Below are 17,771 nucleotides of genomic sequence, written 5' to 3'. Positions count from 1 at the left end.
TCTCTCTCTCCCTCTCCATCAAGTCTAAATGTTAACCTATGTTCACTTGGTGCTGTCCTGTCAGTTCTGATGTGTCTCATATTCATGTAGTTGCTGTCACAGAATCACACAGTGAAGAAGAGGCCCTTTGGCCCTTCAAGTATGCATTGTGCACCATCTCACTCACGATCTCTCTCTGTCTCCCTCTCTCTCAATCTCTCTCACCATCTCTCTCTCTGTCTCTCTCTCTCAAACACTCTCACCATCTCTCTCTCTGTTTTTCTCTTCCCCTCGCACCATATCTCTCTCAGTCTCTCTCACTCTCAAACTCTCTAACCCTACCTCTCTCTGTCTTTCTCATTCTCAATGTCTCTCACTTTCTCTCTCTCTCTTTCTCTCACACTCTCAATATATCTCTCCATTTCTCTTCCTCTCCCTTACTCAGTCTCACTCACCATCTCTCTCTCCCCATCTCTCTCTCTCTGTCTGATTGTCTGTCTCTCCTTTTCATTCCTTATCTTGCTCTCTTTGTCACTCAGTGTCTTTATAATTGTCATATTCTTTCTGTCTCTCTCTCTCTCCCACCCTAACTCTCTGTCCCACCATCTGCACCCCAACCCCTCAGTCTCTCTCTTTCTCCCTCCCCTCTCTCTCTCTCTCACTCTAATGAGCAGTTCAACCTACGTTCACTGGGGGCTGTTGTGTTGTTTTTGATGTGTCTCATATTCATGTAGTTGGTGTCCTGCTCCATGGTTTGTGTCTGAGGGTTCACTCTCCTCCGTTCCTGTCCTGTCTGCTTCTCTCTCTCTCCCAGATGTGTCTCAGTCTTTCCTCAAACTCGACGTCAGGGCGAAAACTTCCTCAAAACTGTTTCTGCCTCTTGGTTCCATTTCACAATGACACTTCCTCTGAGATCAGAATGAGAGGCTGGTTGTACTGACTCCAGGGGCAGCAGTCCCTCTCTCTCAATCTCTCTCACCATCTCTCTCTCTGTCTCCCTCTCTCTCAATCTCTCTCGCCATTTCTCTCTGTCTCCCTGTCTCTCAATCTCTCTCACCATCTCTTTCACCATCTCTCTCTCACTCAATCTCTCTCACCATCTCTCTCTGTCTCCCTCTCTCTCAATCTCTCTCACCATCTCTCACTGTCTCTCTCTCTCTCAATCTCTCTCACTGTCTCCCTCTCTCTCAATCGCTCTCACCATCACTCTCTCTGTCTCCCTCTCTCTCAAACTCTCTTTCCATCTCTCTCACTGTCTCCCTCTCTCTCAATCTCTCTCACCATCTCTTTCACCATCTCTCTCTCTGTCTCCCTCTCTCTCAATCTCTCTCACCATTTCTCTCTGTCTGACTCTCTCTCTCTCTCTCTTTTTCATTCCTTTCCTCTCTTTCTCTCTCGGTTTCTTTATAATTTTCATTCTCTTCAATGTCTCTTCAATGTCTTCTGTCTCTCTCTCTCGCCCTAACTCTCAGTACCTCCATCTGCACTAACTGCTAGAGTGTCACAGAATGCCGTAGCTTTATGCAGTGTATAGTGGTAGCAGAGTATCTCTGGCCTGGTTTTTTTTACATACCAACCCCTCATCCTCTCTCTTTCCCTCTCCCTCTCTCTCTCCCTCTCTCTCCCTGTCCTTCTCTTCACTGCTCTCTCTCCCTCTAGTGTAAATGTTAATCTATATTCACTTGGTGCTGTCCTGTCGGTTCTGATGTGTCACATATTCATGTAGTTGCTGTCACAGAATCACAGAATCACACAGTGCAGAAGAGGCCCTTTGGCCCATCGAGTATGCACTGTGCACCATCTCTCTTACTGTCTCTCTCACTCTCAGTCCCTCACACCATCTCTCTCGCTGTCTCTCTCACTCTCAGTCCCTCACACCATCTCTCTCGCTGTCTCTCTCACTCTTAGCCCTTCTCACCATCTCTCTCATGTCTCTCTCACTCTCAGTTCCTCTCACCATCTCTCTCACGTCTCAGCCTCAATGTCTGTAACGATCTCTCTCTCAATGCCTCTCTCTCTCAATCTCTCGCACCATCTCTGTCTCTGTCTCTCTATGTCCCTCTCTCTGTCTCTCTTATTCTTAATCTCTCTCACCATCTCTCTCTCTGTCTCTGTCAATCTCTCTGTCTCTCTCATCACCTCTCTCTCTGTCTCTCCCACTCAATATTTATTTCAATTTCTCTGCCTCCCTCTTTCTCAATCTCTCTCACCATCTCTCTCTCTCTGCCTGACTCTCTCTTTTTCATTCCTTTCCTCCCTCTCTCTGAGTCTCGGTTTTTTTTATAGTTTTCATAATCTTTCTGTCTTTCTGTCTCTATCTCTCTCTCTCCTGCACTCTCAGTCCCTTCACCTGTCTCCCACCCCATAATTCTCTCTCTCTCCCTCTCCATCTAGTGTAAATGTTAACCTATGTTCACTTGAGGCTGTCCTGTCGGTTCTGATGTGTCTCATATTCATGTAGTTGCCGTCACAGAATCACACAGTGCAGAAGAGGCCCTTTGGCCCATCAAGTATGCTCTGTGCACCATCGCTCTCACTGTCTCTCTCAGTCTCAGTCCCCCTCACCATCTCTCTCTCTGTCCCTCTCAGCCTCAATGTCTGTCACGATCTCTCTCTGTCTCCCTCTCTCTGAATCTCTCTCACCATCTCTCTCTCTCTGTCTCCCTCTCTCTCAATCTTTCTCACCATCTCTCTCTCTGTCTCCCTCTCTCTCAATCTCTCTCACCATCTCTCTCTCTGTCTCCTTCTCTCTGTTTCTTGCCCTCACTCCCTATCACTCCATCTGCCCCCAACCCCTGTCTCTCTCTCTCTCTCCCTCTCTTGAACAGTTTAACCTATGTTCACTGGGAGCTGTCGTGTTGTTTTTGATGTGTCTCATATTCATGTAGTCGGTGTCCTGCTCCATGTTTTGTGTCTGAGGGGTCACTCTCCTCCGTTCCTGTCCTGTCTGCTTCTCTCTCTCTCTCAGATGTGTCTCAGTCTTCCCTCAGACTTGATGTCAGGGCGAAAACTTCCTCAAAACTGTTTCTGCCTCTTGGTTCCATTTCACAATGACACTTCCCCTGAGATCAGAATGAGAGGCTGGTTGTACTGACTTCAGGGGCAGCAGTCCCTCTCTCTCAATCTCTCTCACCAACTCTCTCTCTGTATCCCTCTCTCTCAATCTCTCTCACCATCTCTCTCTCTGTCTCCTTCTCTCTCAATATCTCTCACCATCTCTCTCTCTGTCTCCCTCTCTCTCAATCTCTCTCACCATCTCTCTCTCTGTCTCCCTCTCTCTCAATCTCTCTCACGATCTCTCTCTCTGTCTCCCTCTCTCTCAATCTCTCTCACCATCTCTCTCTCTGTCTCCCTCTCTTTCAATCTCTCTCTCTGTCTCCCTCTCTCTCATTCTCTCTCACCATCTCTCTCTCTGTCTCCTTCTCTCTGTTTCTTGCCCTCACTCCCTATCACTCCATCTGTCCCACAACCCCTGTATCTCTCTCTCTCTCTCCCTCTCCCTCTGTTGAACAGTTTAACCTACGTTCACTGGGCCCTGTCATGTTGTTTTTGATGTGTCTCACATTCATGTAGTCGGTGTCCTGCTCCATGGTTTGTGTGTGAGGGGTCTCTCTCCTCCGTTCGTGTCCTGTCTGCTTCTCTCTCTCTCTCAGATGTGTCTCAGTCTTTCCTCAAACTCAATGTCAGGGTGAAAACTTCCTCAAAACTGTTTCTGCCTCTTGGTTCCATTTCACAATGACACTTCCCCTGAGATGAGAATGAGAGGCTGGTTGTACTGACTCAAGGGGCAGCAGTCCCTCTCTCTCAATCTCTCTCACCATCTCTCTCTCTGTCTCTCTCTCAATCTCTCTCACCATCTCTCTCTCTGTCTCCCTCTCTCTCATTCTCTCTCACCATCTCTCTCTGTCTCCCTCTCTCTCAATCTCTCTTACCATCTCTCTCTCTGTCTCTCTCTCTCTCAATCTCTCTCACCATCTCTCTCTCTCTCCCTCATCTCAATCTCTCTCACCATCTACCTATCTGTCTCCCTCTCTCTCAATCTCTCTCACCATCTCTCTCTCTGTTTCCCTCTCTCTCAATCTCTCTCACCATCTCTCTCTCTGTCTCCCTCTCTCTCAATCTCTCTCACCATCTCTCTCTCTCTCTCTCCCTCTCTCTCAATCTATCTCACCATCTCTCTCTCTGTCTCCCTGTATCTCTCTGTCTCCCTCTCTCTCTCTTGCCCTCACTCCCTGTCCCTCCATCTGTCCCCCAAACCCTGTCTCTCTCTCTCTCTCTCTCCCTCTCCCTCTGTTGAACAGTTTAACCTATGTTCACTGGGCCCTGTCATATTGTTTTTGATGTGTCTCATATTCATGTAGTCGCTGTCCTGCTCCATGGTTTGTGTCTGAGGGGTCTCTCTCCTCCGTTCGTGTCCTGTCTGCTTCTCTCTCTCTCTCAGATGTGTCTCAGTCTTTCCTAAGACTCGATGTCAGTGCGAAAACTTCCTCAAAACTGTTTCTGCCTCTTGGTTCCATTTCACAATGACACTTCCCCTGAGTTCAGAATGAGAGGCTGGTTGTACTGACCCCGGAGACAGCAGTTCCTCTCTCTCAATCTCTCTCACCATCTCTCTCTCTGTCTCCCTCTCTCTCAATCTCTCTCTCTGTCTCGCTCTCTCTCAATCTCTCTCACCATCTCTCTCTCTGTCTCCCTCTCTCTCAATCTCTCTCACCATTTCTCTCTGTCTGACTCTCTCTCTCTCTCTCTCTCTCTTTTTCATTCCTTTCCTCTCTTTCTCTCTCGGTTTCTTTATAATTTTCATTCTCTTCAATGTCTCTTCAATGTCTTCTGTCTCTCTCTCTCACCCTAACTCTCAGTACGTCCATCTGCACTAACTGCTAGAGTGTCACAGAATGCCGTAGCTTTATGCAGTGTATAGTGGTAGCAGAGTAACTCTGGCCTGGTTTTTTTTACATACCAACCCCTCATTCTCTCTCTTTCCCTCTCCCTCTCTCTCTCCCTCTCTCTCCCTGTCGTTCTCTTCACTGCTCTCTCTCCCTCTAGTGTAAATGTTCACCTATGTTCACTTGGCGCTGTCCTGTCAGTTCTGATGTGTCTCATATTCATGTAGTTGCTGTCACAGAATCACAGAATCACACAGTGCAGAAGAGGCCCTTTGGCCCATCGAGTATGCACTGTGCACCATCTCTCTCGCTGTCTCTCTCACTCTCAGTCCCTCACACCATCTCTCTCGCTGTCTCTCTCACTCTCAGCCCTTCTCACCATCTCTCTCACGTCTCCCTCACTCTCAGTTCCTCTCACCATCTCTCTCTCTTTGTCTCTCAGCCTCAATGTCTGTAACGATCTCTCTCTCAGTGCCTCTCTCTCTCAAGCTCTCGCACCATCTCTCTCTCTCTCTCTCTCTCTATGTCATTCTCTCTGTCTCTCTCACTCTTAATCTCTCACCCCATCTCTCACTCTGTCTCTGTCAATCTCTCTGTCTCTCTCAACACCTCTCGCTCTGTCTCTCCCATTCTCAATATTTATTTCCATTTCTCTGCCTCTCTCTTTCTCAATCTCTCTCACCATCTGTCTCTCTCTGCCTGACACTCTCTTTTTCATTCCTTTCCTCACTCTCTCTGTGTCTCGGTTTTTTTATAATTTTCATAATCTTTCTGTCTTTCTGTCTCTATCTCTCTGTCTCCTGCACTCTCAATCCCTTCACCTTTCCCCCACCCAATAATTCTCTCTCTCTCTCCCTCTCCATCTAGTGTAAATGTTAACCTATGTTCACTAAGTGCTGTCCTGTCGGTTCTGATGTGTCTCATATTCATGTAGTTGCTGTCACTGAATCACACGGTGGAGAAGAGGCCATTTGGCCCATCAGGTATGCACTGTGCACCATCTCTCTCACTGTCTCTCTCACTCTCAGTCCCTCTCAGCATTTCTCTCTCTGTCCCTCTTAGCCTGAATATCTGTCACGATCTCTCTCTGTCTCCCTCTCTCTCAATCTCTCTCACCATCTCTCTCTCTGTCTCCTTCTCTCTTTCTTGCCCTCACTCCCTATCACTCCATCTGTCCCACAACCCCTGTCTCTCTCTCTCTCTCTCCCTCTGTTGAACAGTTTAACCTATGTTCACTGGGGGCTGTCATATTGTTTTTGATGTGTCTCATATTCATGTAGTCGGTGTCCTGCTCCATGGTTTGTGTCTGAGGGGTCACTCTCCTCCGTTCCTGTCCTGTCTGCTTCTCTCTCTCTCTCAGATGTGTCTCAGTCTTTCCTCAAACTTGATGTCAGGGCGAAAACTTCCTCAAAACTGTTTCTGCCTCTTGGTTCCATTTCACAATGACACTTCCCCTGAGATCAGAATGAGAGGCTGGTTGTACTGACTTCAGGGGCAGCAGTCCCTCTCTCTCAATCTCTCTCACCAACTCTCTCTCTGTATCCCTCTCTCTCAATCTCTCTCACCATCTCTCTCTCTGTCTCCTTCTCTCTCAATATCTCTCACCATCTCTCTCTCTGTCTCCCTCTCTCTCAATCTCTCTCACCATCTCTCTCTCTGTCTCCCTCTCTCTCAATCTCTCTCACGATCTCTCTCTCTGTCTCCCTCTCTCTCAATCTCTCTCACCATCTCTCTCTCTGTCTCCCTCTCTTTCAATCTCTCTCTCTGTCTCCCTCTCTCTCATTCTCTCTCACCATCTCTCTCTCTGTCTCCTTCTCTCTGTTTCTTTCCCTCACTCCCTATCACTCCATCTGTCCCACAACCCCTGTCTCTCTCTCTCTCTCTCTCCCTCTCCCTCTGTTGAACAGTTTAACCTACGTTCACTGGGCCCTGTCATATTGTTTTTGATGTGTCTCACATTCATGTAGTCGGTGTCCTGCTCCATGGTTTGTGTCTGAGGGTTCACTCTCCTCCGTTCCTGTCCTGTCTGCTTCTCTCTCTCTCTCAGATGTGTCTCAGTCTTTCCTCAAACTCGATGTCAGGGTGAAAACTTCCTCAAAACTGTTTCTGCCTCTTGGTTCCATTTCACAATGACACTTCCCCTGAGATGAGAATGAGAGGCTGGTTGTACTGACTCAAGGGGCAGCAGTCCCTCTCTCTCAATCTCTCTCACCATCTCTCTCTCTGTCTCTCTCTCTCAATCTCTCTCACCATCTCTCTCTCTCTGTCTCCCTCTCTCTCAATCTCTCTCACCATCTCTCTCTGTCTCCTCTCTCTCAATCTCTCTCACCATCTCTCTCTCTCTCCTCTCTCTCATTCTCTCTCACCATCTCTCTCTGTCTCCTCTCTCTCAATCTCTCTCACCATCTCTCTCTCTCTCCCTCATCTCAATCTCTCTCACCATCTACTCTATCTGTCTCCCTCTCTCTCAATCTCTCTCACCATCTCTCTCTCTGTTCCCTCATCTCAATCTCTCTCACCGATCTCTCTCTCTGTCTCCCTCTCTCTCAATCTCTCTCACCATCTCTCTCTCTCTCTCTCCCTCTCTCTCAATCTATCTCACCATCTCTCTCTCTGTCTCCCTGTATCTCTCTGTCTCCCTCTCTCTCTCTTGCCCTCACTCCCTGTCCCTCCATCTGTCCCCCAAACCCTGTCTCTCTCTCTCTCTCTCCCTCTCCCTCTGTTGAACAGTTTAACCTATGTTCACTGGGCCCTGTCATATTGTTTTTGATGTGTCTCATATTCATGTAGTCGCTGTCCTGCTCCATGGTTTGTGTCTGAGGGGTCTCTCTCCTCCGTTCGTGTCCTGTCTGCTTCTCTCTCTCTCTCAGATGTGTCTCAGTCTTTCCTAAGACTCGATGTCAGTGCGAAAACTTCCTCAAAACTGTTTCTGCCTCTTGGTTCCATTTCACAATGACACTTCCCCTGAGTTCAGAATGAGAGGCTGGTTGTACTGACCCCGGAGACAGCAGTTCCTCTCTCTCAATCTCTCTCACCATCTCTCTCTCTGTCTCCCTCTCTCTCAATCTCTCTCTCTGTCTCGCTCTCTCTCAATCTCTCTCACCATCTCTCTCTCTGTCTCCCTCTCTCTCAATCTCTCTCACCATTTCTCTCTGTCTGACTCTCTCTCTCTCTCTCTCTCTTTTTCATTCCTTTCCTCTCTTTCTCTCTCGGTTTCTTTATAATTTTCATTCTCTTCAATGTCTCTTCAATGTCTTCTGTCTCTCTCTCTCACCCTAACTCTCAGTACGTCCATCTGCACTAACTGCTAGAGTGTCACAGAATGCCGTAGCTTTATGCAGTGTATAGTGGTAGCAGAGTATCTCTGGCCTGGTTTTTTTTACATACCAACCCCTCATCCTCTCTCTTTCCCTCTCCCTCTCTCTCTCCCTCTCTCTCCCTGTCGTTCTCTTCACTGCTCTCTCTCCCTCTAGTGTAAATGTTCACCTATGTTCACTTGGCGCTGTCCTGTCAGTTCTGATGTGTCTCATATTCATGTAGTTGCTGTCACAGAATCACAGAATCACACAGTGCAGAAGAGGCCCTTTGGCCCATCGAGTATGCACTGTGCACCATCTCTCTCGCTGTCTCTCTCACTCTCAGTCCCTCACACCATCTCTCTCGCTGTCTCTCTCACTCTCAGCCCTTCTCACCATCTCTCTCACGTCTCCCTCACTCTCAGTTCCTCTCACCATCTCTCTCTCTTTGTCTCTCAGCCTCAATGTCTGTAACGATCTCTCTCTCAGTGCCTCTCTCTCTCAAGCTCTCGCACCATCTCTCTCTCTCTCTCTCTCTATGTCATTCTCTCTGTCTCTCTCACTCTTAATCTCTCACCCCATCTCTCACTCTGTCTCTGTCAATCTCTCTGTCTCTCTCAACACCTCTCGCTCTGTCTCTCCCATTCTCAATATTTATTTCCATTTCTCTGCCTCTCTCTTTCTCAATCTCTCTCACCATCTGTCTCTCTCTGCCTGACACTCTCTTTTTCATTCCTTTCCTCACTCTCTCTGTGTCTCGGTTTTTTTATAATTTTCATAATCTTTCTGTCTTTCTGTCTCTATCTCTCTGTCTCCTGCACTCTCAATCCCTTCACCTTTCCCCCACCCAATAATTCTCTCTCTCTCTCCCTCTCCATCTAGTGTAAATGTTAACCTATGTTCACTAAGTGCTGTCCTGTCGGTTCTGATGTGTCTCATATTCATGTAGTTGCTGTCACTGAATCACACGGTGGAGAAGAGGCCATTTGGCCCATCAGGTATGCACTGTGCACCATCTCTCTCACTGTCTCTCTCACTCTCAGTCCCTCTCAGCATTTCTCTCTCTGTCCCTCTTAGCCTGAATATCTGTCACGATCTCTCTCTGTCTCCCTCTCTCTCAATCTCTCTCACCATCTCTCTCTCTGTCTCCTTCTCTCTTTCTTGCCCTCACTCCCTATCACTCCATCTGTCCCACAACCCCTGTCTCTCTCTCTCTCTCTCCCTCTGTTGAACAGTTTAACCTATGTTCACTGGGGGCTGTCATATTGTTTTTGATGTGTCTCATATTCATGTAGTCGGTGTCCTGCTCCATGGTTTGTGTCTGAGGGGTCACTCTCCTCCGTTCCTGTCCTGTCTGCTTCTCTCTCTCTCTCAGATGTGTCTCAGTCTTTCCTCAAACTTGATGTCAGTGCGAAAACTTCCTCAAAACTGTTTCTGCCTCTTGGTTCCATTTCACAATGACACTTCCCCTGAGATCAGAATGAGAGGCTGGTTGTACTGACTTCAGGGGCAGCAGTCCCTCTCTCTCAATCTCTCTCACCAACTCTCTCTCTGTATCCCTCTCTCTCAATCTCTCTCACCATCTCTCTCTCTGTCTCCTTCTCTCTCAATATCTCTCACCATCTCTCTCTCTGTATCCCTCTCTCTCAATCTCTCTCACCATCTCTCTCTCTGTCTCCCTCTCTCTCAATCTCTCTCACGATCTCTCTCTCTGTCTCCCTCTCTCTCAATCTCTCTCACCATCTCTCTCTCTGTCTCCCTCTCTTTCAATCTCTCTCTCTGTCTCCCTCTCTCTCATTCTCTCTCACCATCTCTCTCTCTGTCTCCTTCTCTCTGTTTCTTTCCCTCACTCCCTATCACTCCAACTGTCCCACAACCCCTGTCTCTCTCTCTCTCTCTCCCTCTCCCTCTGTTGAACAGTTTAACCTACGTTCACTGGGCCCTGTCATATTGTTTTTGATGTGTCTCACATTCATGTAGTCGGTGTCCTGCTCCATGGTTTGTGTCTGAGGGGTCACTCTCCTCCGTTCCTGTCCTGTCTGCTTCTCTCTCTCTCTCAGATGTGTCTCAGTCTTTCCTCAAACTCGATGTCAGGGTGAAAACTTCCTCAAAACTGTTTCTGCCTCTTGGTTCCATTTCACAATGACACTTCCCCTGAGATGAGAATGAGAGGCTGGTTGTACTGACTCAAGGGGCAGCAGTCCCTCTCTCTCAATCTCTCTCACCATCTCTCTCTCTGTATCCCTCTCTCTCTCAATCTTTCTCACCATCTCTCTCTCTCTGTCTCCCTCTCTCTCAATCTCTCTCACCATCTCTCTCTCTGTCTCTCTCTCAATCTCTCTCACCATCTCTCTCTCTGTCTCCCTCTCTCTCATTCTCTCTCACCATCTCTCTCTGTCTCCCTCTCTCTCAATCTCTCTCACCATCTCTCTCTCTCTCTCTCTCTCAATCTCTCTTACCATCTCTCTCTCTGTCTCTCTCTCTCTCAATCTCTCTCACCATCTCTCTCTCTCTCCCTCATCTCAATCTCTCTCACGATCTACCTATCTGTCTCCCTCTCTCTCAATCTCTCTCACCATCTCTCTCTCTCTCTCTCCCTCTCTCTCAATCTATCTCACCATCTCTCTCTCTGTCTCCCTGTATCTCTCTGTCTCCCTCTCTCTCTCTTGCCCTCACTCCCTGTCCCTCCATCTGTCCCCCAAACCCTGTCTCTCTCTCTCTCTCTCCCTCTCCCTCTGTTGAACAGTTTAACCTATGTTCACTGGGCCCTGTCATATTGTTTTTGATGTGTCTCATATTCATGTAGTCGCTGTCCTGCTCCATGGTTTGTGTCTGAGGGGTCTCTCTCCTCCGTTCGTGTCCTGTCTGCTTCTCTCTCTCTCTCAGATGTGTCTCAGTCTTTCCTAAGACTCGATGTCAGTGCGAAAACTTCCTCAAAACTGTTTCTGCCTCTTGGTTCCATTTCACAATGACACTTCCCCTGAGTTCAGAATGAGAGGCTGGTTGTACTGACCCCGGAGACAGCAGTTCCTCTCTCTCAATCTCTCTCACCATCTCTCTCTCTGTCTCCCTCTCTCTCAATCTCTCTCTCTGTCTCGCTCTCTCTCAATCTCTCTCACCATCTCTCTCTCTGTCTCCCTCTCTCTCAATCTCTCTCACCATTTCTCTCTGTCTGACTCTCTCTCTCTCTCTCTCTCTCTTTTTCATTCCTTTCCTCTCTTTCTCTCTCGGTTTCTTTATAATTTTCATTCTCTTCAATGTCTCTTCAATGTCTTCTGTCTCTCTCTCTCACCCTAACTCTCAGTACGTCCATCTGCACTAACTGCTAGAGTGTCACAGAATGCCGTAGCTTTATGCAGTGTATAGTGGTAGCAGAGTAACTCTGGCCTGGTTTTTTTTTACATACCAACCCCTCATTCTCTCTCTTTCCCTCTCCCTCTCTCTCTCCCTCTCTCTCCCTGTCGTTCTCTTCACTGCTCTCTCTCCCTCTAGTGTAAATGTTCACCTATGTTCACTTGGCGCTGTCCTGTCAGTTCTGATGTGTCTCATATTCATGTAGTTGCTGTCACAGAATCACAGAATCACACAGTGCAGAAGAGGCCCTTTGGCCCATCGAGTATGCACTGTGCACCATCTCTCTCGCTGTCTCTCTCACTCTCAGTCCCTCACACCATCTCTCTCGCTGTCTCTCTCACTCTCAGCCCTTCTCACCATCTCTCTCACGTCTCCCTCACTCTCAGTTCCTCTCACCATCTCTCTCTTTGTCTCTCAGCCTCAATGTCTGTAACGATCTCTCTCTCAGTGCCTCTCTCTCTCAAGCTCTCGCACCATCTCTCTCTCTCTCTCTCTCTCTATGTCATTCTCTCTGTCTCTCTCACTCTTAATCTCTCACCCCATCTCTCACTCTGTCTCTGTCAATCTCTCTGTCTCTCTCAACACCTCTCGCTCTGTCTCTCCCATTCTCAATATTTATTTCCATTTCTCTGCCTCTCTCTTTCTCAATCTCTCTCACCATCTCTCTCTCTCTGCCTGACACTCTCTTTTTCATTCCTTTCCTCACTCTCTCTGTGTCTCGGTTTTTTTATAATTTTCATAATCTTTCTGTCTTTCTGTCTCTATCTCTCTGTCTCCTGCACTCTCAATCCCTTCACCTTTCCCCCACCCAATAATTCTCTCTCTCTCTCCCTCTCCATCTAGTGTAAATGTTAACCTATGTTCACTAAGTGCTGTCCTGTCGGTTCTGATGTGTCTCATATTCATGTAGTTGCTGTCACTGAATCACACGGTGGAGAAGAGGCCATTTGGCCCATCAGGTATGCACTGTGCACCATCTCTCTCACTGTCTCTCTCACTCTCAGTCCCTCTCAGCATTTCTCTCTCTGTCCCTCTTAGCCTGAATATCTGTCACGATCTCTCTCTGTCTCCCTCTCTCTCAATCTCTCTCACCATCTCTCTCTCTGTCTCCTTCTCTCTTTCTTGCCCTCACTCCCTATCACTCCATCTGTCCCACAACCCCTGTCTCTCTCTCTCTCTCTCCCTCTGTTGAACAGTTTAACCTATGTTCACTGGGGGCTGTCATATTGTTTTTGATGTGTCTCATATTCATGTAGTCGGTGTCCTGCTCCATGGTTTGTGTCTGAGGGGTCACTCTCCTCCGTTCCTGTCCTGTCTGCTTCTCTCTCTCTCTCAGATGTGTCTCAGTCTTTCCTCAAACTTGATGTCAGGGCGAAAACTTCCTCAAAACTGTTTCTGCCTCTTGGTTCCATTTCACAATGACACTTCCTCTGAGATCAGAATGAGAGCCTGGTTGTACTGACTCCAGGGGCAGCAGTCCTCTCTCTCAATCTTTCTCACCATCTCTCTCTCTGTCTCCCTCTCTCTCAATCTCTCTCACCATCTCTCTCCGTCTCCCTCTCTCTCAAACTCTCTCACCATCTCTCTCTCTGTCTCTCTCTCTCTGTCTCTCTCTCTCTCAATCTCTCTTACCATCTCTCTCTCTGTCTCTCTCTCTCTCAATCTCTCTCACCATCTCTCTCTGTCTCCCTCATCTCAATCTCTCTCACCATCTACCTATCTGTCTCCCTCTCTCTCAATCTCTCTCACCAAAACTCTCTCTGTCTCCCTCTCTCTCAATCTCTCTCACCATCTTTCTCTCTGTTTCCCTCTCTCTCAATCTCTCTCACCATCTCTCTCTATGTCTCCCTCTCTCTCAATCTCTCTCACCATCTCTCTCTCTCTCTCCCTCTCTCTCAATCTATCTCACCATCTCTCTCTCTGTATCCCTCTCTCTCAATCTCTCTCACCATCTCTCTCTCTGTCTCCCTCTATCTCTCTGTCTCCCTCTCTCTCTCTTGCCCTCACTCCCTGTCCCTCCATCTGTCCCCCAAACCCTGTCTCTCTCTCTCTCTCCCTCTCCCTCTGTTGAACAGTTTAACCTATGTTCACTGGGCCCTGTCATATTGTTTTTGATGTGTCTCGTATTCATGTAGTCGGTGTCCTGCTCCATGGTTTGTGTCTGAGGGGTCTCTCTCCTCCGTTCGTGTCCTGTCTGCTTCTCTCTCTCTCTCTCAGATGTGTCTCAGTCTTTCCTCAAACTCGACGTCAGGGCGAAAACTTCCACAAAACTGTTTCTGCCTCTTGGTTCCATTTCACAATGACACTTCCCCTGAGATCAGAATGAGAGGCTGGTTGTACTGACTCCAGGGGCGGCAGTCCCTCTCTCTCAATCTCTCTCACCATCTCTCTCTCTGTCTCCCTCTCTCTCAATCACTCTCACCATCTCTCTCTCTCTCTCTCCCTCTCTCTCAATCTGTCTCACCATCTCTCTCTGTCTCCCTCTCTCTCAATCTCTCCCACCATCTCTCTCTCTGTATCCCTCTCTCTCAATCTCTCTCACCATCTCTCTCTCTGTCTCCCTCTCTCTCACTCTCTCTCACCATCTCTCTCTCTGTCTCCCTCTCTCTCAATCTCTCTCACCATCTCAATGTCTGTCTACCTCTCTCTCAATCTTTCTCACTAACTCTCTCTCTCTCTCTCAATCACTCTCACCATCTCTCTCTCTGCCTCACTTTCTCTCAATCTCTCTCACCATCTCTCTCTCTCTCATTCCCTCTCTCAATCTCTCTCACCATCTCTCTCTGTCTCCCTCTCTCTCAATCTCTCTCACCATCTCTCTCTCTCTCCCCCTCTCTCTCTCAATCTCTCTCAACATCTCTCTCTCTCTCCCCCTCTCTCTCTCAATCTCTCTCAACATCTATCTCTCTGTCTCCCTCTCTCTCAATCTCTCTCACCATCTCTCTCTCTGTCTCCCTCTCTCTCAATCTCTCTGACCAGCTCTCTCTAGGTATCCCTCTCTCTCAATCTCTCTCACCATCTCTCTCTCTGTCTCCCTCTCTCTCAACCTCTCTCACTATCTCTCTCTCTGTCTCCCTCTCTCTCTCAATGTCTCTCACCATCTAACTCTCTGTCCCCCTCTCTCTCAATCTCTCTCCCCATCTGTCTCTCTCTCCCCCTCTCACTCTCAACCTCGCTCACCATCTCTCTCTCTGTCTCCCTCTCTCAATCTCTCTCACCATCTCTCACTCTGTCTCCCTCTCTCTCAATCTCTCTCACCATCTCTCTATCTGTTTCCTTCACTCTCAATCTCTCTCACCATCTCTCTCTGTCTCCCTCTCACTCAATCTCTCTTACCATCTCTCTCTCTGTCTCCGTTTCTCTCAATCTCACTCACCATCTCTCTCTATGTTTCCCTCTCTCTCAATCTCTCTCACCATCTCTCTCTCTGTCTCCCTCTCTCTCAATCTCTCTCACCATCTCTCTCTCTGTCTCCCTCTCTCTCAATCTCTCTCACCATCTCTCTCTCTCTGTCTCCCTCTCTCTCAATCTCTCTCACCATCTCTCTCTGTCTCCCTCTCTCTCAATATCTCTCACTTTCTCTCTCTCTATCTCTCTCCCTCAATCTCTCTCACCATCTCTCTCTCTGTCTCCGTTTCTCTCAATCTCTCTCACCATCTCTCTATCTGTTTCCCTCTCTCTCAATCTCTCTCACCATCTATGTCCCTCTCGCTCAGTCTCTCTTACCATCTCTCTCTCTGTCTCCGTTTCTCTCAATCTCACTCACCATCTCTCTCTCTGTCTCCCTCTCTCTGAATCTCTCTCATCATCTCTCTCTCTGTCTCCCTCTCTCTCAATCTCTCTCACCATCTCTCTCTCTGTCTCCCTCTCTCTCAATCTCTCTCACCATCTCTCTCTCTGTCTCCCTCTCTCTCAATCTCTCTCACCATCTCTCTCTCTGTCTCCCTCTCTCTCAATCTCTCTCACCATCTCTCTCTGTCTCCCTCTATCTCGATCTCTCTTACCATCTCTCTCTCTATCTCCGTTTCTCTCAATCTCTCTCACCATCTCTCTCTCTGTCTCCCTCTCTCTCTATCTCTCTCACCATCTCTCTCTCTCTCCCTCTCTCTCAATATCTCTCACTTTCTCTCTCTCTATCTCTCTCTCTCAATCTCTCTAACCATCTCTCTCTCTGTCTCCGTTTCTCTCAATCTCACTCACCATCTCTCTATCTGTCTCCCTCTCTCTCAATCTCTCTCACCATCTCTCTCTCTCTCTGCCTCTCTCTCACCATCTCTCTCTCTGTCTCCCTCTCTCTCAATCTCTCTCACCATCTCTCTCTCTCTGTCTCCCTCTCTCTCAATCTCTCTCACCATCTCTCTCTCTCTATCTCTCTCTCTCAATCTCTCTCACCATCTCTCTCTCTGTCTCCGTTTCTCTCAATCTCTCTCACCATCTCTCTCTCTGTCTCCTTCTCTCTCAATCTCTCTCACCATCTCTCTATCTGTTTCCCTCTCTCTCAATCTCTCTCACCATCTATCTCTGTCTCCCTCTCGCTCAATCTCTCTTACCATCTCTCTCTCTGTCTCCGTTTCTCTCAATCTCACTCACCATCTCTCTCTCTGTCTCCGTCTCTCTCAATATCTCTCACTTTCTCTCTCTCTATCTCTCTCTCTCAATCTCTCTCACCATCTCTCTCTCTGTCTCCGTTTCTCTCAATCTCTCTCACCATCTCTCTCTCTGTCTCCTTCTCTCTCAATCTCTCTCACCATCTCTCTATCTGTTTCCCTCTCTCTCAATCTCTCTCACCATCTATCTCTGTCTCCCTCTCGCTCAATCTCTCTTACCATCTCTCTCTCTGTCTCCGTTTCTCTCAATCTCACTCACCATCTCTCTCTCTGTCTCCCTCTCTCTCAATCTCTCTCACCATCTCTCTGTCTGTCTCCCTCTCTCTCAATCTCTCTCACCATCTCTCTCTCTGTCTCCCTCTCTCTCAATCTCTCTCACCATCTCTCTCTCTATCTCTCTCTCTCTCAATCTCTCACCATCTCTCTCCCTGTCTCCCTCTCTCTCAATCTTTCTCACCATCTCTCTGTCTCCCTCTCTCTCAATCTCTCTCACCATCTCTCTCTGTCTCCCTCTATCTCGATCTCTCTTACTTTCTCTCTCTCTATCTCCGTTTCTCTCAATCTCTCACCATCTCTCTCTCTGTCTCCCTCTCTCTCAATCTCTCTCACCATCTCTCTATCTGTTTCCTTCTCTCTCAATCTCTCTCACCATCTCTCTCTGTCTCCCTCTCGCACAATCTCTCTTACCATCTCTCTCTCTGTCTCCGTTTCTCTCAATCTCACTCACCATCTCTCTCTCTGTCTCCCTCTCTCTCAATCTCTCTCACCATTTCTCTCTCTGTCTCCCTCTCTCTCAATCTCTCTCACCATCTCTCTCTCTCTGTCTCCCTCTCTCTCAATCTCTCTCACCATCTCTCTCTCTCTGTCTCCCTCTCTCTCAATCTCTCTCAGCATCTCTCTCTGTCTCCCTCTCTCTCAATATCTCTCACTTTCTCTCTCTCTATCTCTCTCTCTCAATCTCTCTCACCATCTCTCTCTCTGTCTCCGTTTCTCTCAATCTCTCTCACCATCTCTCTCTCTGTCTCCTTCTCTCTCAATCTCTCTCACCATCTCTCTATCTGTTTCCCTCTCTCTCAATCTCTCTCACCATCTATCTCTGTCTCCCTGTCGCTCAATCTCTCTTACCATCTCTCTCTCTGTCTCGGTTTCTCTCAATCTCACTCACCATCTCTCTCTCTGTCTCCCTCTCTCTCAATCTCTCTCACCATCTCTCTGTCTGTCTCCCTCTCTCTCAATCTCTCTCACCATCTCTCTCGCTATCTCTCTCTCTCTCTCAATCTCTCTCACCATCTCTCTCTCTGTCTCCCTCTCTCTCAATCTCTCTCACCATCTCTCTCTCTGTCTCCCTCTCTCTCAATCTCTCTCACCATCTCTCTCTGTCTCCCTCTCTCTCGATCTCTCTTACCATCTCTCTCTCTATCTCCGTTTCTCTCAATCTCTCTCACCATCTCACTCTCTGTCTCCCTCTCTCTCAATCTCTCTCACCATCTCTCTATCTGTTTCCTTCTCTCTCAATCTCTCTCACCATCTCTCTCTGTCTCCCTCTCGCTCAATCTCTTACCATCTCTCTCTCTGTCTCCGTTTCTCTCAATCTCACTCACCATCTCTCTCTCTGTCTCCCTCTCTCTCAATCTCTCTCACCATCTCTC

The 17,771-nt window shown here is 48.0% G+C and overlaps 1 protein-coding gene across 3 annotated transcripts in view; it reads right to left on the bottom strand.

Moving 5' to 3' along the window:
• Positions 1 to 17,771, bottom strand: part of LOC121273154 (C-type lectin domain family 17, member A-like) — a 171,893-nt gene that overhangs the window by 9,944 nt on the left and 144,178 nt on the right. The window contains exon 1 of one of the 3 annotated variants that reach the window (XM_041180117.1): positions 664 to 821. The exons of 1 other annotated variant lie outside the window; for it this stretch is intronic. In XM_041180117.1, coding sequence (XP_041036051.1) covers positions 664 to 730 — 67 coding nt within the window. In that variant the 5' untranslated portion in view covers positions 731 to 821. Of the gene's footprint in view, positions 1 to 663; positions 822 to 17,771 lie in introns of those variants that run through there. One more of the 3 variants, XM_041180119.1, reaches the window with a different exon arrangement.

Source organism: Carcharodon carcharias, chromosome 40 (genome assembly GCF_017639515.1).
Source record: "Carcharodon carcharias isolate sCarCar2 chromosome 40, sCarCar2.pri, whole genome shotgun sequence".
Taxonomy (NCBI): Eukaryota; Metazoa; Chordata; class Chondrichthyes; order Lamniformes; family Lamnidae; genus Carcharodon; species Carcharodon carcharias.
The sequence above is the reverse complement of the archived record's forward strand: the minus strand, read 5'-3'. Positions and strand labels throughout refer to the sequence as shown.